The sequence below is a fragment of the Aptenodytes patagonicus genome, chromosome 7, assembly GCF_965638725.1.
Source record: "Aptenodytes patagonicus chromosome 7, bAptPat1.pri.cur, whole genome shotgun sequence".
Lineage (NCBI taxonomy): Eukaryota > Metazoa > Chordata > Aves > Sphenisciformes > Spheniscidae > Aptenodytes > Aptenodytes patagonicus.
In genome coordinates this window covers 39,350,915-39,374,309 of record NC_134955.1, presented here as the reverse complement: position 1 = coordinate 39,374,309, position 23,395 = coordinate 39,350,915, and the positions used below count along the sequence as shown (strand labels likewise).

The window sequence follows — 23,395 nt, the reverse complement described above, 5'->3', positions numbered from 1 at the left end:
ATCCCTTTTCCATCAACAAAAATTGTCTTTCAGGCTAAAAAGTTATTCTCAATTGCTGACATTTATTCCTGCTCTATTTATACTGGGAATCTTATCCCCACTTGGTGTACGTTTGACTAGGCTAGACATACCAGCCTCCTTTATTTCTTCTTCTTAAGTGGGCTCTGCATTACTTGGAAAATGCAGTTGCTGCACATACCAAACACCTGTGGGCGTAAAGCTATTTTACAAATCTTAATCCCCTTTAAGTCTGGAAAGAAATGCCCAAATTCACAAAGAGATAAATAATACATGGCAGGAATTAGTTATCTCATGAAAAAACATGCAATGCCACCAACATACTCTGCTAATCTCTCTCCATCCTCAAGTTCATGAAAAAAATTAACCGTAGGATATATTATAAGAGTTTGCTGATGAAAGCAACTGTTGTAATGATAAAGGTGTTCTGTGTCCTTGCGTGAGTGTTCTCAGTCTTCTTTGGCCCAGGAGCGACTAAAGCAGTATTCAGATTCTCAGTTATCAGAATCCTGTTTTTAAGGCACTAATTTCAGCTGTTCCACAGGACAACTTTTTACTACTTGTACATTACAGTGTTACAGCTTAAAAACCAAAATCATAAGAAACTCTCCCCTCCAAACAACCCTGTCCTCAAACTAGAAATGAGATATAGTGGATTATGGCTCACCATGGCTTTGTTCATTAACAGCACACTCGTTTGTATTTAAAAAGTGAGAGGCACCCAAGCATAAACTATGGATATCTTTCATACCTTTTAAAAAATAGATTAACATAATTCTTAATGATCTTCCCAGGGAAAAAGTAACCACGAAAATTATCATCTTAAAGTATATTGTTTGCTTTCCGTAATATTAAACAAAATATTAGGTGTTAATTCCATGTTTGAATTAAACTCATTTATTAACTTGCACACAGCTCCTGCCTCTAACTTTGCCGAAACCCAAACTGGTAATTTAGGCTCCAGAATTTGTTTTCATCACTGTTTTTAAAACACGAAAAATAAGAGGACTGAAAATATAAGCATCTCATTACAAGTGTAAAAAGTTTTCCTATATTTAAGAGAAATAGATGGAGGCTGTTGTTGCTGGCTTAATTTGAAAATTTAGCTGAGAAATTCCAAGGCTAAGGTTTTTTTTGCAATCTACTTCAGCCTCAATGTGTCTCTGCCTCTTACGTATATTTCTTGCAGTACTGTGTCATTCTTTCATGAATGGGCTTTTTAGCGTTCTTAAATATAGATCAAATGAAAACAGTGACTCTTCAAACTCAAATATGTGCCGCAGAGTGAACTTTGATCCTTCATGTACAGGGCAAATGCTACTGTTTATTTCACTATCATGGAAGTACAGCTGAATTACAATGGACTTTAATTCGCCATAGGCCAAAACAATGTTTCATAATGAATTACACACCAAATCTCACCCCTCTCATAACATTGAGAAAACACAGATATCAAGCAAAGTCATTCACTTTGAGCAAAAAGCACAACATAACACATTATCATTTTCAACATTCAAAACTGATTTAAAGGAGAAAAAATAAATCATGCATACGCATAACAATTATCTGAGAACATGAATTAAACATCAGTTTACTGTATTTTGATAGTCTGTCTTTACTGCAGATTTAATAAGCCATATTCAGATTAAATAGAGTATACATGTAATATTTCTCTTACCTGATAGAAATAAGGATTGGGTTCAGACTCTCCCACACCATTGAAGTCTTCTACATTTATAAGCTGGAAGTCGTACAAAAACCCAGCATTGGCTTTTCTGAACTCTGGCAGAAGCTGCACGTGAGGCAGGTTACCCAGATTCTTGTAACGCCAGTTGTAGAGGTTACATAAACTATCCAAAAACACACAGAGACAAACCCTAAATAGTTAAAGCGGGTTCTTGAACTCATTCAAAATAGTTCAGATACACACAACCCCTCACTTTGAAGATGAATGCTTCAGTAGGTTTTCAATGAAAAAAATAATAGTGCTGGATAGCCTGTACATATATAAATGAACATACTTGTACAAGCTATCCAGCAATTATTTTTTAAGTTTTGATTCTGTTTGGTTTTCTCTCACAGAAAACTTCACATTTCACTTCTTTTTAGAAAGCTTAGTGCAGCACACCCACCCTTAAGCCTGTTACACTTGATCAGCTCTACACTGAAGGGTACAAATTTTGCAAGGAAGTCTAGTAGGAATTTTCATGGGGAACAAAACTTAAGGAATATGTTTTGTAAAGAATGCTTCTTTACAAAAAGGAAGGAGTAAAGGAAAAAGGATTTTCTGCATTATCCGCTGTAAAGCCTCTTACTGCAAAAAGAAATTTATTTTCTTATTTTGTGTATTGCCATGTATTAACATGAGATATGAAGGGAAGCAACCAAAATCTACACAATTCTGAATCTTACAAGGTATTTATAAGGACAGTAATATAACCAAAATGCCTCAGTCAGAAATGCACAATAATATCCAGACCAGATAAAGTAGCAGATAGTTCATACGGAAGCTACCTATGATCAGAAAAGACAAAAGTGTAGGAAGGTATGGAAAAAATCCTTGATCAAGAAATTGCATGCAAAGTGAAGGAATTCTTCTGCTCTCTTATCTCTAAGACGTTCTCTGAGATGTTGCAAAACAGTAGACGGAAAAATAAATTTCATTTATCATCATACTCGGATATAATTTGCATTTTTAGAATCATACTGAAAGTAACTGTTATTCATATGACTGGAAAATAATATTCTACCACACCCAACATTTCTTACATAAAAAAACCTGAAGTTCTCCTTCACACTGTTCATTTCACTTTATGCCTAAAAATAATTAGGATTTAAAACTAAACTTATAGTAGCAAGGTTTTATATGGAGTAACTTTCTTCTGTTTTATTTTTCCTTGTTAATATGACACCACAAACATGCACTTCACACAATAAATAAATTTCACATCTAAATTACCACAACGAAATGATAAATACATGGATAAAAAGTTATTTTACTACAGATAAGCAGTATCTCTTTTAATATTAAAAAAAAAGGCATTATGCTCTTGTGTGGACAGCCTGGTTGTCTCCAATCAAAGCTGAAGCTCTGCTGAAATACTACAAAAGTACCCTTTTGCAGACCGTAAGGGAAATATGATATATTCAAGGCCAAATAAAGAAAATCTTTATTTAGCCTTGAATATATTAAATATATTAACTTAGAAAAGGAAGCTTCTGCAAAAAAGTCTCAGCTGTAAAAAACCCAAACACTGAAGACTATTAAAATTCCTGTAAATAGCATTTTCATTAAAGTACTCATACAGTAGCAGAGTACTACTATGTAAAAAAAAAGAAAGTAAAACTGATTGCATTTCAGCAAAGTAAAATCTGACTTCCTAGTCTAAGCTGAAACAAATGGAACAAAACAACTAAATTACAGTTTTGCAAACTCTTGTCCTAACAATAAGAAAAAAGTTTCCAATACTACGTGTGCTTTTCCGATTTTTAACCTGGTAGTTTCTTACAAGCTAGACATGCCATTTTCTCTGTCTCACCTTGCTCTTGCTCTTCCTTGTGCATCCAAATCAACAGTTGGCACTCCAACACGAACAAACCGTGTAAAGAGGGACTGCTCCATGTTGGAGTATTTTTGAAAAGCCATGTTCTTAATCACTGGTGGCAACTGATGATGGTCACCGATCATAATCCACCGCTTCAAACGACTGAATCCGTCCTGGGGGTTCTAGAATTAAACAATTACACAATTATAACTATTACAATATAATCGAGGCACTCAATTACAACACATTAATAGTCAAATTGGCTGCCTTAGCCTAAGCCCTAAATTTCAACGTTTGTTCTTAAGCTACACTGAACTGCAGTAATTTTAAAGACGACTACTAGCTTCTTTCCAATCTACTACCAGAAAAAGGGAGTAGTATTTTAAATAGTCTTGTTTCTTATAAAGCAACAGGTAAGTTTATCTATTAAAATCAGTAGAGAAACATCAGGATAAATATCGTATTGCACTGTTCTAAAGGCCAAAAGTAACATATTATCAGAGGACAAAAGGAAGAACTAATTATAGAAGTTACAGTAGTAAAAAAACTAATTTCTACACAGTACTGTTACCCTAGAACAGTCTTTTAAACATTATTTTCTGGATTCTGAGATAGTGGGTATGAAGTGCCTGAAGTATCTGAAACAATTTTAGTGCTTGCATGTCTGGGGCACAAACTAAGCCTGCTTTTCAAGTGTCTCTGTGGTTCATGTGCTTCACCTGTTTACCTCTGGAATTCCCACATGGCCTCTTCCATGACCAGGATGTGCCTCTAACTAACCCTCACCCTGGCTCTGGGACTGAATGCTCTTCAGTATATTCGGTTTATCTCTTTCCAGTTCCTCATCATCCTTTGTGTACCTATGTTACATACTGACAGAGCTCATGAAGGAATGTTGTAACATAGGGACAAAAAAGGAACAGATGTGTGGGTAACATTATCCAGGAATTAGAATCCTGAAGATTTCCACCTGCCAGTTTTACAATTCAGACCCTCATTTCTTACACACTCCTGTGATATTTCCCTTTCCCCATAGGAGCACTATTCAAGACAGAGCCTAAAGTTCCTTTTCTTGCCACTTGAAGTGGAAGAGCACTGAAGCTCTCTCTGATCAGAGAGCAAAGAAGGAAAACTGAACTCTGCACTGCCCAGCTAATCAAGCCTGAAGTTACCTTAGTAAGAAAGTAAGAGGATGGAAATTATTTTCAATGGCATGGAAAAAGATTTCTTTTTTTTTCCCCTCAAAAAAAGTTACTGATTTGGAGAAGACGAAGCATTCTATATAATCATTCTGCTCTTATCAGCAATTTCAATCTCAGACAAAGAGCCCTCCAAAGAACTCTGTTTTTAAAAATTTCTTACTCTGAATTGCAAGTGCAAGAAATCAAGTACTACTACTCTGTAAGCCTAGTTCTTTAGGTTTTGTTAAAAAAACCCCTCAATTTTCAAGGACTATTTGGATGGCTCTTGTTAGGAATGGTCATGGAATATCCCCCAGAATATGGCTCTATGGTGAAAAGGTCTGCTTTAACTACACAAAACTCTTCAGCTTCTGCATTGCTCATATACACGTATTTCCCCTCATCAGCCTGATGTATCTGGTTATACAATGCTCATTCAAACATCTGAAAAACATTGTAAGATGCTTATTTCATTAAATATGGTAATTTCATTATGAATGAAAACCATGTTAAAAGCCACACAGGATTTACTCATTACACAGCACTACAGTACAATGTTATAGCATTAAATTCAAGACTGCCAAAACACAAAAGCAACAGCCTAAAGTATTACACGTGTCTTTATGCACAGAGATTTAAATACCTAATTGCAGGAGAACCACCTAAACGACAACTTACGCCTCCATACCTTTCTGATAGTTAGGGGAATCTAACTAAGCAGCAAGAAGAAATCTTGTATTTCAGGTTTAACTAAATTCAATGTTGTTCTAGAGACTACAGTGAGGATTCATTAAGCTTGCAGGACAGAAAAGAACCAAGTCTATTTCATTGTATTATTACAATTGCTGAACTAATTAGTGAAAGGGAAAGAGAGCTTGACTGTCACTGTTTTATGATTTGTGAGAAGCCTCACCCAGTAGAGGTTTGCTCTCTAAACACCCCAAACAAGATGGACAAATATGTGCTCCTATTCAGAGTTCAGGCAGTATTTGGGGTTTAGAGGGTGAATTAGTTGCCTACCTGCTCAGCATTATCAAAACTCAGCAGTCTTTAACACATCGAGAAGGTGTTAAAGAACTACATTAACAACCCTAAAACTTAAAAACCTACAGAGTTAAACAGCAACTGAGAACAGGACTTGGGCTTTAATAGTAATATGGTTATCTTGGACATGCACATTCTTTTGCGCACTAAGCCCATACTGAGTTACTTTCCTGCAACTGTATTCTACTCTTCATTGTTAAAGAGCAAAGTGAGAAATTATGAGCTGCAATTACAACTATATTAAATATTTCATGGAGTTTCTATCACACCTTTTTCAATTGAGATTAATTTTCTTTTAGAATGAATATCCAAAAGTTTGGATGTGGTTTTCTAGACAACTTGAAATTATTGCTTTTCAACGAAAATATCTGCTCCAGGCAAAACTTCTGAAAGGAAACTTAATTTTAGAATATGAGAAAATGCAGACTACGTATTTTTCAGAAAGCCACTAGAGTAAGAATCAAATCAACAGAACAGACTGTCTTCAGTTTTACTGAGTTCCCACAGCTAAAGAGTTTGCATAGAGTTCCTGAGGGAGCCCATACTTCACTTCCAGAGGTGAAATCTCGTGATAATCTGAGATTAATCTCCTGATAATCTGAGTTTACAGAGCCACAGATGTGCGAGAAGCACATTTTGCTTACTTATGAAATCCTCTAGCTCTTAAAAGAGGAAAGTGATGTATCTCAAGCTCAGGTTGCTAAAAGCAGCCACAGATAACTTTCACTGGAGGTACAAAAAATTTCAAGACAGTCTGAGTGAATGTGTTGAGTTTAGAATGAGAAGAGTAAATGATTTTAGGGAAAGATGACAACTTTAAAAGTAGCAGTTTTGGCCCTCTGTTACAACAATCCCTTATGTTACAGAGCCATTGCTACCTGGCTTCCTAAAGACTGTGCCATAAATATCCCCTGTGCCATATTAGCTTCAATTTCCTTCCTTCTTTCCTTGCGTTAGCAGTACCTTTCCAGCTGCAAGACCTCAATTCAACTGTATCACAACTGCATTCCTTTATCTACCAATTGTTGGTTTGCCAAACACAGTACAAGCTGCGGTTTATTCCAGGCTAAACATTTACCAATTAGCTAGACAAAAGGTGCATAACTACTGGGCAAAAGCAGAAGTAGAAACAGTAACCATTTCTTTTCTTTCTGTAGAGTTGTAACATCAATTAGAATGTCTCCTCTCTACTTGGCTCCAGTTTTCCTGAAAGTTGTATGTTCTTGGTATCTCTCTCTGTTAATCTTGACTGAAACTGACCAAACACCACAAGCAGACAGGAGGACACAGAGCAATTATGCAAGCCTTACATTGTTGGGAAACAAAACCGTTATTTAATAAGAAGTATTAAGTTTAACAATTTTTAAAATTAGCAATAATCACTATTAAATGAGAAAGAATAAAAGTTACAAAGTCAGGACCTAGTTTACATAAATATCTCCGCTTTTTTATTTTCAAAATGAAAGCCTGCTAATACTACTATTTAGTCAATAAAAGCAACATGTTTAGAACCTATTAGCTTACTCCATAATATTAAAAAACAAGGATAAACAACTTATGTAGAACAATGTGAAAGTTCTTACTGTCCACTCAAATGGCAAATACCAGTTACAGGTTACTTTCTGCACAAGATATTTTCCTTTTAATAGTCTATATTGTTCAAGAACACAGACTTTCATTTATCATTTTTTGTAATATGTTTTATAATTCAGGTCTAACCTGCAACAGGAGAGGTATAAAGGTTTCTATCTCCAGAATCTGAGCAGACTCTTCCATTAAGATGTTGTCATACTAAGAAAGAACAAGTAAAGAGATGTCCATCAACCAAGTAATACAAATTAATGCTGTTATTCAGCCTACCAAAAGAAAGCATTGACTACTCATTCAGTTTTTGATGGGTGGGACAGTTACAGTAGGATTTTACCTTATAGGCAAAATATCAGTATTACTGAAAATCCATGTCAGAGCGTGAAATCCTACTACGTGAATGGCAGATCTATCTGTACCAATCAGGGCTTACATCTAGAAGGAATCCATGACTGAACTACATGACATGTTTCCCATATGCCATAACCCATCCACAAGAGAAAAGCTTTCTGCAGTGGAGCAAACTAATTCGGTATCTTTGCACTGAAGCAGAAAAGGAGCACTTTTGTGATCCAACACAGTGCATTTTCAGAGAAAAATAATACTGAAAGAATTATTGGTGGTGGGCTTTTGTTTTGTTTTTGTTTTTGTCAGATAAAGGTCTGTAGTAAATGAATACCCATGGTTAACACTGCAGAGTGAACACAGCATTGCATCACAGTTCTTTTTCCTCAAATTATTCATTTTTTAGGTAAACAAAGTTATAAAGGACATGTTTTTTGCCCAGTTCTGCCTTTATTCTATTACTCAATCATAACACTGCTGTTCACCACCTAATATGACAAAACTTTTTTTTTTTTTTTAAGAGATGCACTATTAAGCATTTTTGTATATACAATAACTTAAAAGTGATCTCATCTTTTACTTACAGAAGTTAAATTTTTCTTCAGTAAAATTACAATTTGAAACATACTGGTAAAAAATGCAACTCGAAATAATCTAGTTGCCTAGATTTAGGACAGATAAAAAGGTTTATACAAGGCGGAGGGGGACACGGACCAAACCCAAAAAACAATTAGTGTAGTAACACTAGTATAATCATTACTTTGAAACCTAATTCAACCAGGTCATGTCGTTTCAGAGCAGCATGAGTACAAGTCATAGCAATGATTTTTGCTTCTTTCACCAACAGGTATTTGGATCTATCCAAGCCACTGCGGAGAAGTTCAAATGCTCTAAATTCCTGTGGTAGAGAAAAGAAAATCTTGAAAGTCAGAATACAAAAAATTATTGCTTATAAAATGTATGCATTCAAACTATCTTGTCACCTTCTTAATGTAATTTGGCAAGAAATTTATGAGGGTATCTATTCTTAACAATCCCATCTGAATAATTTTTTTTTATGCTAAACATGGAAACAACAGTATTTTAAAAAACAATCTGTTAAAAACAAATCCAAGAATTCTGCAACCTGTGTGCAAATATAAATTTGCAGACAATTGTTCAATTGATTCTGAGGAACCCTCTCAGAATCCCCCAAAATTTTGTTTTACTACATCCACTTGTTTCCTACTTTACTGCATCATAACATCACATCAAATTCAGTATTAGGAAGACCAATACAGTTAATATGACCAAATGATACCCAGATCACCTTTACCCTAACTTTTAAAAGCCTCTCAAGCAATTCTGGGAAAAACAGAAGATAATCTGTTTAAGTTACCTCTAGGTTATCTGATTAAAGGCAATTCACTGTAAATACAAAGACCCTGTGAGGATCAGAGGAGCCCTGATAGGCGCACCAACCGTAGTAACCTAATCAGTGAAAATGGAACACGCAGAATGGCTGCTTCGTAAAATCAAAATAAAACAGATTATACCCTTGTCCCTATTGTGAAACCTGCCTATATTACTCAAAGGTAGAAAGTCTCACCTGAACGCCTTTGCAAGCTAATGAAGCTGCCTAGAGATATATGCTCCTTTTAGGATGTATGGCAAAGGAAAATTTTGGAACTCTGTAAAGCTTTTTGTAGGATTAGCCAGATCCACTTACCTTTAATAGTTATGTCTTACCTCAAGCTGAGTGAATATTTTCTTAACATGTCTAAAACACCCTTCAGCAATTTCCATATCTTCTTCATAGGACTTGCCTTTGAAAATTGGTTGAGGAGCATTTGCAAAATACTGGTGAAAAGGAAAGAAACTGGAGACATCCGTAACATCTGGCAATTTTCCACCTTTAACTTTCACTTTGCTGATATACTCCTCCCAACGAGACATTACCTATGGCAAACAGAAGTGTCATACTGACATGTTTTTATATCATAAAGTCATTAGCAAGGTGTAGTCTTGCACACATAGTATTTAAAAAAAAAAAATCACAAAAGCAAGGTATGTCTAAAGTAGCATTTGACCTTGTATCAGGACGACATTTTTGAAGCTGTGGTGGGTTCACCTTGGCTGGCTGCCAGACTCCCACCCATCTCTCACTCCCCCTCCTCAACAGGACAGGGGGAGAAAAGAAGATGGAAAAGCCTATGGGTTGAGATAAAGACAGGGAGATCACTTAGCAAGTACCATCACATGCAAAACAGACTTGACTTGCGGAAGATTAATTTAATTTGTTGCCGATTAAAAATAGAGTAGGATGGTAAGAAACAAAGACAAAACCAAAAACACCTTTCTTCTCTACCCCCTCCTTCTTCCCAGGCTCAATTTCACTCTGTCATTCCCAAGTCTTCTACATCCTCCCCACCCTGAGCAGTGCAGGAGGAATGGGGCTTGTCATTCAAGTTCATAACACCACATCTCTGCCACCCCTTCCTCCTCACACTTCTCCCCTGCTCCAGCATAGGCTTTCCACAGGCTGCAGCTTCCTTCAGGGCATATCCACCTGCTACAGCATGAGGTCCTCCACCGGCTGCAGTGTGGATATCTGCTCTGACACAGTACTCCATGGGCCGCAGGGGGACAACCTGCTTCACCATGGTCCTCTCCATAAGCTATGGGGGAATCTCTGCTCCGGTGCCTGGAGCATCTCCTGCCCCTCCTTTTCCTTCTGACCTTGGTGTGTGGGGTTGTTTCTCACACTCTCTGCCCCCAGGTGCTACACGGTGTTTTTTGATCTTTTCTCAAAGATGTTTTCAGAGAGGTGCCATCAGTGTCGCTAATGGGCTCAGCTTTGGCCAGCAGTGGGTCCGTTGGGAGCTGGCTGTGTCCAGCATGGGGACAGCCCCCAACCTCTTCTCACAGAGGTCACCCCTGCAGCCCCCCCCCGCTACCAAAACTTTGCACATAAACCCAATACAGAAACAAATCTCTTGATTATCTCCACTTATGGTACTTTGGTTTAAATACCAAGTTGGATTCCTTTGGGAGGAAACTGAACCGGAAGATGAGCTCTAGCAGTGCTCCTAGAACTCTCCAACACCTAATGACCATTTAATGTTTAGGCCTACACTACAGCTAGCCCAGGCTAACTTCTGTAAAAACATATATAGTGTATGCATTTGATCCTAAGTACCACTCTACAAGTCTGCTTAAGCCACACTAATTGCTAATGTAGACCATATCACTGAAAAATACATGGAAGGGAAATAAGGGATATACAATATACAGAAAATTGCCATTTTGTATACTATGCATCCGATTATCACACTGGCATTTAACACCATAAAAGCTTTCTAGCCAGATCATCCAAGTAGCTGCTCTAATGCTTGTCCAAAATGTAAAGCAGCCCACAGATTTTTCTGTCTGAAGGAGAAACTTCAGGTTAGAATCTTTGCTAGCAGTCATGAACAGCAGCAATGCTAGCCTTTCAACTGGTGAGTCATGAGGCAGAGTTTAAAACAATAGCAATACAAGTAAGTAATGTTGCAATTATAGCTTTAGCTGTTATTGTATTTTGAACCACCAAAGAAAATGCGGGTTTTTTTAGACTCAATTCTGAAAAATTCACTCCAATTTTTACAAAGTGTTTCATAACATATTGAGGTCATACAGTCTCTGTAGAAGTATTTCAGTCCTTACTTGGTATAAGAAAAAGTGGCCAGCTGTTTCACAAGTGTAAGAAACATCTCCTGGGACTCCAAGACTCTCTTGCAGTCGCCCAACTTCTCGTAGAAGTTCAAGTCTTCGAGCCAGCACATAATTAACTCTTCCATACCTACAAAATGAATTAAATGTAACATAATTTGTTTAAATGTATTTAATTCAGAACTGTTTTATCTAAGTATCACAATGAGAGATCACAAAAAAACCAACACCCACCCCCAAAAAACCCTCACAACTACTAGCAGGTTCCAAAAACCAAGAATTTGCTACATGCCCACTATTTTTATTGGTTGAGCCCTAATAATTTACAAGGCCATACAAGAGCCATTACTGTAGAAAAAGCTCCTTTTATCTTATCGCTTCAACAGAAGCTTCATAAGTGTTAGTAAAACATTCTCATGATGTACCTGCAAAGCAGAAAAGCATTACTTCCAGTGCACTGTTTAGGAACTATGGTACACTACATGTTACACAAATATAAGCAAGTTATACAAGTCTATGCATCATCATAAATGGAACCTATACCCAAAGTTTCAGTACAAAGCTGACTTCCTTTGGCAGTATACAAAATGTCTTGCTACAATGCTTAGCCCACCATAACAGACAGGTCTACATCCACACATAGGAGGTCCTGGACTCACAGCTGCCTGTTCAGTAACTTTTATGACTGATTAGCTTGTAACCTACTCCTTCCATTCTTCCTCTTCTTACCCAATTCAAGCCCAAGTTTTTTCCTTTATAAATCAATTTCCTTAATCCATGCACTCCCCCCCACCCAGAAACAGTACAAGAAAAACAAAAATCAATGTATCACATTTTCTAAAAAAGAAAACAAACTAAAAAGTGGTATAAATGGCTGGAATTAAAGAAGTGAGAGGAACAGGACACTTTCTTTTAAAAATGCATACATAGTTAAAAGCTCAAATGTGAATAAAGGCTAAATATCAAGTTCTTATTAAACTTACTATTCATAAAATATGCTTTCTGCACAGAAAAAAAAAAAAGACACAATCCCTGGTAATCACAATGTGTTCTATTGTCTTATTTAGAAGAGTGAGAGTAGTTAAAGCTGGAGATTTGAATTTACTAAGACACAACTGAATATGATATTGTTCACAACTGGAAAAAACAAGTTTCTCAGGAACTATGACAGTTAAGATCCCTGGAATACTAAATAGTATTTTCTTCAACAAAACTAATCCATTATAATTACAAGTGACTGAAACCAGTTGTTCGGGTTTTTTTTCCTCACACTTCCAATGTCCTCTTATTTCTCACAACTCAAGTCATATGCCCTTTGTTATGTATTTGTTCATTGCTACAAAAATTTTCTTTAGCTGTGATTCCCTTTGTGTTTAAGTGACGGTACCAGTTTAATCAGCTCCTCTCCACCTTATGTTCTCATACCCCCTGCCCTGCTTTGCTGTGCCTGCAGAGGGAGCAAGAAAGGAACGCTAAGCTTGCAAGCAGCAGAAATTCCTTAAGCAGTATCATGCCTTCTAAAGCAGCCTGACAGAAAATCCACGAACTCAGAAGCAACCTAAAACCAAAAGGCATATGAGAAATAAACTTATCTTCTCACAGTAGTGCAGCCCACCTTCAAATATATTCCTCAACCCTTATCCCTCCCTCCCAAACTGCCAGAACCCATAGGACTCTGCAGTAATGTCCTGTAGGTCTGGAGTTACCCTGAAAAAGAACGAAAACAGATAAACGTACAGTGTCTCAAAGAAAACCCCTTTTAATTATGAGCACTACTCTTCAAGGAATATACTAAACAGTAGATATTACTAAATAAATATCTGCCATGGCATCACTTCACTAAGATTTTGGCTATCAAATTTCTGGAATAGTTTGACTATGTCAAAGCGTTCAAATTAAAAAAAAAAAAAAAAAAAAAAAAAAAAATGACCAAAAGGTATTTATTTTGCCAAATGAAACTCAACTATGCACATGTGGGTAACTTCTAGTGACTATATATAATTTTTACTACAGCTTCTGAAGACAAAGTATTGCTATAATAATCCAGTACTGGACAGTTTTATATTTCCAGTGCACGACCCTTATACCCCCACTTATATCTATGAACGTGTGTAATCCTACTGACATCAGTTGGACTAACACATAACAAACGTACAAATATTTACAAGAACAGGTTCTTAAGTCTTTGTACTGATATTGACTTGATAGCTTTCCTTATGTATATATTATTCAAAATGTGTTATTTACCAATGAAATAAGCAGCTTTGCAATCAAACAATATTCTGAAGAATTAAAAGCAGAATGTTTAATTTCAGGTTTATATTTCTGTATGCAATATTCACCATGCCAGTAGAAGTGATATCATATTTGCACAAAAAAGCCCTAATTGCAAAAGCCTACCTTTATTATTCAACTTTCTCTCACAAAACAGATCAATTCTCTAAAATGTATATGGGCCCAGAATATAACGAACTACTTTTATTCAAGCAGTTGAGTTTATGAACAACCAACTGCCTGATTCTGCCTTTGGATTCTCAAGAGAACAGAGTTTCTCTACTGAATAAGAACCAAAATTACTTAACGCTGTATCGAAAACAACGCTCTGCGTTACTGGGATTCAATAATACGAGAAAGCTACAACTTGTCAAGCACTGCTCCTTGCTCATTTACAGGGGAGGCAGAGCGGATTCAACACATACAACTTGCTACGATGTTTACGCAAGCGAGTTTATCATTAGCATCTCCTTTCTCACCTGCTGAAATCTTTCTCTGTCTCTAGTTCCTCTTCTCCATGACCCAGACGCAGGAGGTGGCGCTCATCAATGTCTAGAGCCATGATTTTTTCAAACAGCTGGTTCAAGGCCTAAAGATTGACAAGAACAGGAGAAAAGGTAGTTTTTAGAAGTTCAGAGGCAGAGGAAAACTGAAGAATTACTGGTAAGACAGCTAGGAAATTACGCCTATTTTGGTATAAATGGAAGACAAAGCAAACATGAAGTTAATACTGAAACAAAAGCTCTTAATCGTGACAACAGGGAAATTAGCCTACTAAAACTCTTGCATTTGCATACTTTATACAACAATTAAATTTTATTTCACAATTTTAAAACAATTTCAAAATTTGATTAAATCACCTAGTTAATTTAGTTGATAAAGCTATCAGTTTATAGAACTGTCTCAAGAAGCACACTTTGCAAACATTGATTTCGTTCGGCGACTAAACCATTTAACTTTTACTGTACATTAGAAGAGCATGATCTGGTAGTGACTGGCAAGTGCTGTGACTATTCTATATGGATAAATAAATTTTGCTGAACTAAACTTCAAGGTGTGCTACGTCTCCGTCCTTAAATCCTTCAATTCTCTAACAGCTTAATATCAACTGTCCAATTCAGTGTATTTCAAAGGAGTAAGTTTGTTAGCACTGGATCATCAAGTTATGAAACCAAGAACAAACATGAGCAAGCTCCACTTGTACTTCAAGTCAGCTGGAAGTCATGCAAACGTAAGTACAGCATCAAGGCATAGGAAATGAACCTTGCTGAGTTCATTTCCTGAAGTAGTTTCAAGTTTATGTTCTCATACAAGTCTGGTCTGGTAGGAAGAGTCTCCTACCTACCTCAAATTATTTCCTTTCTTTTCTCCCCAACGGACATGCTCTCAACCCTTTCTCTCAACTTCACTACCTGTTAACTCTCCCACAACCCACTGTAGACTGGCCTATATTATTCCAGGTTGTAACTCCTCACCAAAATGAAGCCACGTCCACTGTTCTTTGATCAACAGTGTAAGTGTCTGATCTTCCTTTGATGGACAAAGATGAAATGTTTTCGAAGTAGTATGCTCAGTTAAAATAGCTCATAACTGAGATAGGATAGGCTAATTAAGGAGACCAGGAAATAGATGACCCTGGTTTCCAAACAAATCCTTCCAAACCAGACACAGATTTAGAGTAAGAATCTTTAAGACTTTTATCATCATCATCATTATTATTATTTTATATATGCTTGAGAATTAGCAGCTAGACTCCACCTCTTATGAACGGGAAGCAAGCATTCAGTTGAAGAAGCCATGATACCTTTCATGCCTTCCCTTAGAAGCACGAAGCACAGAGCAACCAGTATCCGAGAAAGTAAGTTAGCGAAAAATCTGGCATGCATGCAGTGAATGTGTAACTGTAAGAACTGTGCAGACACTTTTTCAAAATACTTCCTAATTTCTACCCCCAACCAGTTAAATATATTGAAAACTTCTGATAAATAGCTCGGAACTACAAACCTAAAATTCAAAAATTTAATTTCACATTATGAAACAAGCAAAACTGCACACAAGCCAACTCAAGTTTTCATTGTTAAGAGACAACTGCAATCTCAAACCTACTGATGTCAATACCTGCTGTTCTTCTTGATTTTAATTACAGGAAAATTTCATACATGACTGATGCTTTACCTGATTAGAGTGGGTAACTATAAGAGTTCGTTGTTCTGGGAAATTATGATAAAGATTGGATATTATCTGGACTGCTACATCAGTTTTTCCAGTACCAGGTGGACCTACTACCTAAAAACAACAACAACAACAACAACAAAATTAAAAACAAAAATCAACACACAATTTATCAGAATATTGCACAACACAGAAATATAGCCAGTTGGGAAAAAAGCAGAACAATCTCACAAGACACTGACATCATACATTAACAACAAAAAAAGTCTTCTGTTTCATGTACAATTGCTTGCTGGCTTCTGTGAATTTCAAGAACGCATACATACACCATGAAAGACTTAAGCCAATGCTAAGGCAGATTCCTGCCTAAGAGGAATATGGTAATCCAGCAATTACTTGCTGGCTGTTGTGAACTTCAAGAACAAATACAATATACCATAAAAGACTAATTCAGATTAGTTAGGCAGACTCCTGCCTAAGAGGAATATGGTAATCCAGCATATGAAACACTATACTGTTTCGCAACCCATGAAAACAGACCTTCTCAGAGAAAAAAGACTGTTTAGCCTCACGACAGGCTAAACATAGGGGAAAACAGTGAAAAAAGCATCAAAACACATCATTGAAAAAGAATAAGGTAAGGCAGATGTAAAGAACAGAAAAAAAAGAGTCCATTCTTTTTATTTACTCAAAACCTTACAACTGATAATATAGAAGTAATACTGACAGTTAATGTTTTTATAGGCTCAGTTATACCAACAACATTCAAAAATTGACACCTAAGACATTTTAAAGGTATCCAAGTATAATAAAGCATCTCAAAGTAATTTGTTCAGCATTAAGCAGCACAGAATAGCGTTTCATATGTATCTACACATAAAATTACAAGTTTCTATGAAATCATGCTTGCTTATTTAAAGAATTTCATTGATCACTGAATTCAAAAGCAAGTAGGATTGTACTTCTCAAATATTTGACAGAAATACATGACATAATGACAGAAAATAAACCAGGCCTATATTACATAACTATTTTCTCAATGTGCCTTCTCTCCCTGCAAAAAAGTGGGTGATGGAGTAAAAAAAAAAAAACAACAAAAAAACAAAAAACTGAAATACATCCTCAAAAACAAAAAGCTGACTTTGACACTGTTTTTCCCTTTTGCCCTAGCAGACTCTCATTCTCTAACACCTCTTAAAAATCAACAAATGCTGTTTTAGTAGAAAAGTTCAAATTATATAATCACCATCTCCTCAAATATTTATGAAAGCTGATGGAGTACCAGGCACAGGAAATTACTTTTCTCTTTTAAAGCCCTCCAAAAATGAGGTAGATGATAGTTTATAATGCATTATACACTTGCATTTGAAGGTCATTAATAGTTCAACAAATATTAAATTATACTAACAAAGAGTATGCAATGCTATCAAAAAAAAAAAAAGACAAAAATAAAACCTAGTTGGCTTAGAGACCCACTCTCTAGTATTTTATGTAATAAAATAGTAATTTTGTGTGTTAATTATATACTACACAATGGTAATAAAGATTTTAATTTCCCAATCTTCCTTCCTATTGACAGTACTACTGATAGAAAACAATACTCCTATACACTGGCATGGGTATTCTTAGACAAACACTCTAATTATGTAAAACCCAGCAGTTCAAATCATTCCAAAAACCCCTTCCAACATTGTTTAATAACTAAATTTAAAGCATCTATCACTGTGGCATTTTCACAGCATTCAAAAAAAGAGCTTTAATTTCTAAATAGACCTTAAAGTTGCTATTCTATCAACAACCAAAAAGTTCTGCTGTGTTCTACTAGAAAACATACCATACTCAAAAACACTGCCAAGAACTCAGGTAACTTTTATACACATTTACGACACTACTAATTTCAGCACACCTAGTCAGGCAGGGACAAAAGGCATACAATCCCACTGAAGTTTATTTTTTCCTTTGCCATGCATCTTTTGTGAGCTAGCTACAGAGTGTATAGGGAGTGGTAAAACATGAGGAAGGGGAGGAGGAAGAGTATGGTATTAATGAATACCAATACAAAAATCTAAAAATTAGCATTATTGCCTATATAGACCAAGAAGAAATTAAGAGTATCAGAGAAAACTCATTCAAATATTCCACTGAGTCACCACCAGGATAGACTGTACTTCACTGGCAGACAGGTACTTGTAGTCAAAGTCTGAGAGTGGTAAACCTTAAAGACCTTTGCAGAAATTCACTGATCAAAAATTTTTTTCATAACAAATCTACAGCTTTGGTTTGGTTTGTAACTTCTTAGTTCTAGAAGTCAGCAGGATATAAAGGATTGCACGTTACATTTCACAAGACAGCAGAAAAAAGCTCCCTGAAGACAATTCAATGACTTTCATTTCCTTTAATGGAGTTAGATCAAACTAAAAATGATGCAAGTAATTTAAAACAGCCAAAAATGACAGACATGGCAAGAGCTTTACAGTCTAAAACTAGCAATCCAACCACTGAAAAAGTAAATTCAGTTGCTGTGGAAAGTCTTCAGCCACTGAAACACAGGATACAGTTATACAGAGATCAAATATGTTTCTGTATGATTTTATGAAGATGGGAGGATGCTGAACCTTTGTATGTTAATTTTTCATATTTTTAAACTATTACTAGAAGTGACCTCAGCAAGGCTAGAGAAATGGGCATTACAGGTATTTCACTGAATGTACCTAAAGCCAGAATCAAATAAATAAATGGATAAAATCCTCACAGATATTCTTACCATAGTTAGCCCAGGCTGCATTCCCGCACGTATAGCTTCAATCTGAGTATGGGTAAATTGAATGGTATTGCTGTAACAAAGCAAAACAAGATCAGAGAATTGATAGATTTTGCCAACAGTTTTGATAAGAGCAATTGTTTTAACAAGTTTGGTTTAAATTAACTGGCTATGTGTTTCTCTGGAACTACATGCTTGCAAACTTTTATATAAATTAAACCATCTTTACAACTATCTCCTTTTCAGACATGACAATCTTGCAATTTCTAAGCAAGACAGTAAATCACATTGTTCACATGACAACAAAATCATCCCATCTAAAAGACTGTCTGTCTTTAGTTATTATTTGCTGAGAATGCTGTAAAATTACTTAGGTATGATTGTCCCAATATTCAAAGTCCTGACACAATACTAAAAGACAGCATTTCTCATTGTTCTTCAAGGGAATGTTTTAACAGAGGGAAGATAATAGAATAGTTTGATTTAAATATAAAACAAAAAACAGTCTCATATTCAAATCTTCTTTCAGTAATAAAATCAAAATGACATTTCGTTTATAATCAACAATATTATTCTTAGCTATTTCTGAAAATGAACTACTATGCATGTGTTACCATTTGCAAATAAGTTCTCATCCATTTATTACCGTTTTGGTTGATTATATGGATATGGTCCCCTGCTTGGAATGATATGAGGCTCTACAATCAGTGTTTTAGCTTCTTCAGGTTTTTCTTCATTCCCATCCTCTTCTTTTCTTTTCTTTCCTTTACCTCCCTTTATTGGGAAAGTTATCCTGTAACACATAATTTAAGACTATACTTCGACACATTCACTATGATACCAGACTGTCTTGGAAGTTTATACAGAAAGTATAGGGAAACGAGTTGCAGATGAAAAAGTATTAATGAGGATAAGGAAAAGGAATGACAAATAAATTGATGAAGCTCATTTTAAGAAAGCATATTTGACAAAAAGTACGTCAAAAGTGCTCTTTACGTAGCTTGAAAAGCCAAAAGCAGTGCCAAAAGCCAGCCGGAAAAAACAGTGAAAGCAAAGAGTTCATAAATAAAAATGGAAGGGACAGGAGTAAAGTTGTAACAGAAAGCCACCGACACTGTCTGTTCAGCAGTAATAACTTGATTTTGTTCTAGAACTGATGCACGCTTTTTTTTTTTCCAACACACAAGATATGTCAGTGTTCTAAACTGCTCCAACACATGAAGCCTTTTATCCTCCCATTTCAATTTTTTTATAGCCCTCTGTATCATATGTTAGCAAGCTTCTCTAATTCAGAAACAAATCACAGTGAAGGAATTCCAATGGCTATCCAAATTATCTCGAGACAACAATGCAGACATCTTTAACAGCAATAACCTCTTAGTCTCTTTACAGGACAAATGCAGCAGTAGGAAGAGCAATAGCTCTTCATAAAAAGGAATATCTGTATTTTAATCTATGAACCGAAAATGAACACTAGTTCATTGAGGGAAATTATGTGTGGTATCTCGTCTTGATAACTTCAGACTATTTTTGTATCATTATATAGTGTTTGTGCCTTCTCCACAAATATTCTACATGCAGCGTTTCAAAAAAAAAAAAAAAAAAAAAAAAAGCATGGAAGATTACCTCCCTGCTTTTCAAGATTCAATTTAGCCATGGTAAGAGCTGACTGGTGGGGGGGGGAAAGCCATCTTTTCCCTCCCCAGTCAAATCTATTCCTTCAAAAGGAAACATATTTCAATTCTCATTAACTTATAAGGGAAAATATAGTTTCTTCAGTCCAGCTGAAGAAAATGTTCTCCAACACTATGAACTGTGAAACTCAGTTGCCAAAGTCCAAGGAGGTCCACTAGGAGGGATAGAACTGTCAAGTCTAAAAATGCTGGACAACAGCACCACTGAAACAAAACATGTAAATCTCATTTAGTGGTCACAAAGGTAGGCATTCTGTTTCAGAAACCATTTCTAAAATAAAATAAGCAATATGGGATTTCAGACTTAATTCTTTATTTTGATTGAATGGTGTTTCCAAAAGCTCAAATTTTAACTGATGTTGAAATTGCTGTTCTTAGCTTGCTTTAATGAGACGTGTAAGGAAACTGTGTAATTAAAAATCTTTAGGCTGAACTTGAGGAGGCTAGATACCATAATGCAGAAGTGAATACTACATGTCTTGATTCTATCTCATACTGTTGCTTTTCCCATATATTCAATAGGCTGATCTACAAGCAACGCTCCAATGCATTTTTGTACAGAATAGAGCAAAAGCTGGTCCTGAGCCTAACTGTAGTATAGTTAACTCTGTTACATAACTATCTAAATCTTAATATTAACATGTTTTCTTAGAAGAAAGAGCACCTTCCTTCAACCACTGAACTCAATTTCACCTGACAACGCACTTCAGCAAGAATACCAGACCAGGAGTACTTGAAATTTTGAGATCACCTGAAGGGGGGTATTTGCAGAACTGGGTTGTCAACAGTCACTTTAATATTGTATCCAGGAAAGCTAGCTTTTAAGTGATCAATGGACAGGAAAGTGTCATTAAAATCCAGAGTTGCAATCTGATTTGGCATTTTCGAATAGTGTGCACTACTTGGGTCTCCATATCCGAGAATGATGTCATGCAGCCAGTCAGGAACCACACAATCTGTGTTCATCAAATTCCTAATAGTCTCCAGAACAGCCTGCAAAGAAAAAATATGATTGAAGAAGTTGACTTTTTACTAAGAAAATGTGACATATTGACGACTAATCAAGTCTATTCTAAGATGCTAGCATGTCACAGTCTTTAATTAACAGGTGTTTGGTTAGATTGAGTCAATATCTATACAGTGTACATATGCAACAAACACCAGTGTCAAACCATATAGTTCTTAAACTATCCTGTTAGTAAAGAGGACCATAATCATCAGTAAAGTTTTCATTCCAGAACACTCGGGGGGGGGGGAAGGCATAGTTCAAAATAACCTATAAACAAAATAAAATGTCTGCTATGGCCCTAGCTTATCGTCCCAGTTTTACAATGAGCGAACAATTCATATTTTATCAATAGCTACACGTATTTCTGCTTGAGGTTCTTCTCCAGCACTTTCAGAAGGTCATGTTGTTTATACCAAAAATGCATTAGAACTTCTGCGTGGTTATAGTCCTGGCGCACACTGGGTTTCTATGTACAATCTTGGAGTGCACCTTCCTTGCTTCTCAACCCTTTCTTTCTCCACTTAAATTCACTAATCCAACAAGACAACTGATGACTCCACAGAGTCCCCAACATGTTTCCACACACATATTCTTCTAAAAAATTTCATCTTTGTGGATACTGATTGAGCTATCAATTTCTGGAAGCAGCAAATTGTAAGCCTTTTGTCAGGCTTTTTGAAGACTACAGACACAGAGCATTTTAAATCAATTACTCTTTACTTTGACCAGCACAAAAATCATATTTAGTGTAATGCACAACTGTATGGCAAATGAATGCCTCAGCCACCCTAAAACCTAGATCCAGTTCTTACTAGAAATCTAAGAAATTCAAGAACACCCTCATGCAGCTTAAGGTTTCTCCTTCAACCCTATAAATTTCATCCCTGCAGCCAGCTAAAGTTTCCCTCCAAAAGCTGGCTCTTCACCCCCAAATTAATTTCTCTACTCATCTGTGGTTATGTCAGTATTTTCTCTCCTTTCCCCCTCCATGAAAACACCAATGCTCCAGAACCTGGACTCACACAGAGGGTGTGCATTTTAACTAAGAGCTAGCCAAACTTTAGTCTTCCTGTTAAAGGGCTACTTTCGTGGCAAGTCTTCAACAACCACCTTACTTGAAACTTGGTATTAGGACATCATGCATCTGCTCTTCAGCAGAAGAAACACAGGATATGAAACCTGCGCTGATTTCCAGATCCTCCAACTTAACATGCCATCAAACATGGACACAAATGGATGGCAAACATAATGCATCAGCAGTCCACACCAGGATATAATACAGACCTTCCAAAAGCCAATCTTGTAAAGAATAGTCAGCCAAAACAAAGTATGGGATTTTATTCTGATATTCTAAATTTACATATCCAGCTCCAAAGGGTAGGATTCTCTGCCCTTTTCCTGCTTGTGTTGTATCATTCAAGGAATCAAAGTAATGTGGTCATCATTCAACCTCTATAAAGGTTCCGATTCTTCCCCTCTACTCAGCATGGGTGAGACCATTATCTGGAGTGCTGTGTCCAATACTGGGCTCCTCAGGACAAGAGACAGACATACTGGAATGAATCCAGCAAAGGGCCACTAAGATGATTAAGGGATTGGAGAATCTGTTATATGAGAGGCTGAGAGAGCTGGGATTGTTTAGCCTCAAGAAGAGAAGACTCAAGGGGTAATGGGGAATTTTATCAGTTTGTATTAAAAAAAAAAAAATAATGGGAGGAAGTAAGGACAAATGGAACCAGGCTCCTCTCAGTAGTGCCCTGTGAAAGGACAAGAGGCAATGGACACAAATTGAGATACAGGAAATTCCACTTAAATATATGAAAAAGTTTTTACTGTATGGGTAATTGAACACTGGAACAGGTTGTCTAGACAGGTTACACAGTCTCCATCGCTCGAGATATCCAATTCCAACTGTACAAAGTCATAAGATCTTGAGCAACTTGCTCTGGTTGACTTTGCTTTAAGCAGGGCTTGGACTAGATCACCTCCAGAGGTCCCTCCAACCTCAACCATTCTGTGAATCTGTGATTCTGTTCCTTCCAATCTCAACCATGCTGTGGATTCTGTGATAGCTC

The 23,395-nt window shown here is 36.4% G+C and overlaps 1 protein-coding gene across 1 annotated transcript in view; it reads right to left on the bottom strand.

Moving 5' to 3' along the window:
- The window catches only part of AQR (aquarius intron-binding spliceosomal factor), a 61,862-nt gene that overhangs the window by 7,859 nt on the left and 30,608 nt on the right, over window positions 1-23,395 (bottom strand). The window contains exons 20-30 of the mRNA XM_076344938.1: window positions 21,063-21,304; window positions 19,264-19,410; window positions 18,621-18,690; window positions 15,860-15,970; window positions 14,164-14,273; window positions 11,405-11,540; window positions 9,449-9,658; window positions 8,481-8,618; window positions 7,508-7,579; window positions 3,558-3,745; window positions 1,697-1,868 (exon numbers count right to left, since the gene is read on the bottom strand). Coding sequence (XP_076201053.1) covers window positions 1,697-1,868; window positions 3,558-3,745; window positions 7,508-7,579; window positions 8,481-8,618; window positions 9,449-9,658; window positions 11,405-11,540; window positions 14,164-14,273; window positions 15,860-15,970; window positions 18,621-18,690; window positions 19,264-19,410; window positions 21,063-21,304 — 1,596 coding nt within the window. The remainder of the gene's footprint in view (window positions 1-1,696; window positions 1,869-3,557; window positions 3,746-7,507; window positions 7,580-8,480; window positions 8,619-9,448; window positions 9,659-11,404; window positions 11,541-14,163; window positions 14,274-15,859; window positions 15,971-18,620; window positions 18,691-19,263; window positions 19,411-21,062; window positions 21,305-23,395) is intronic.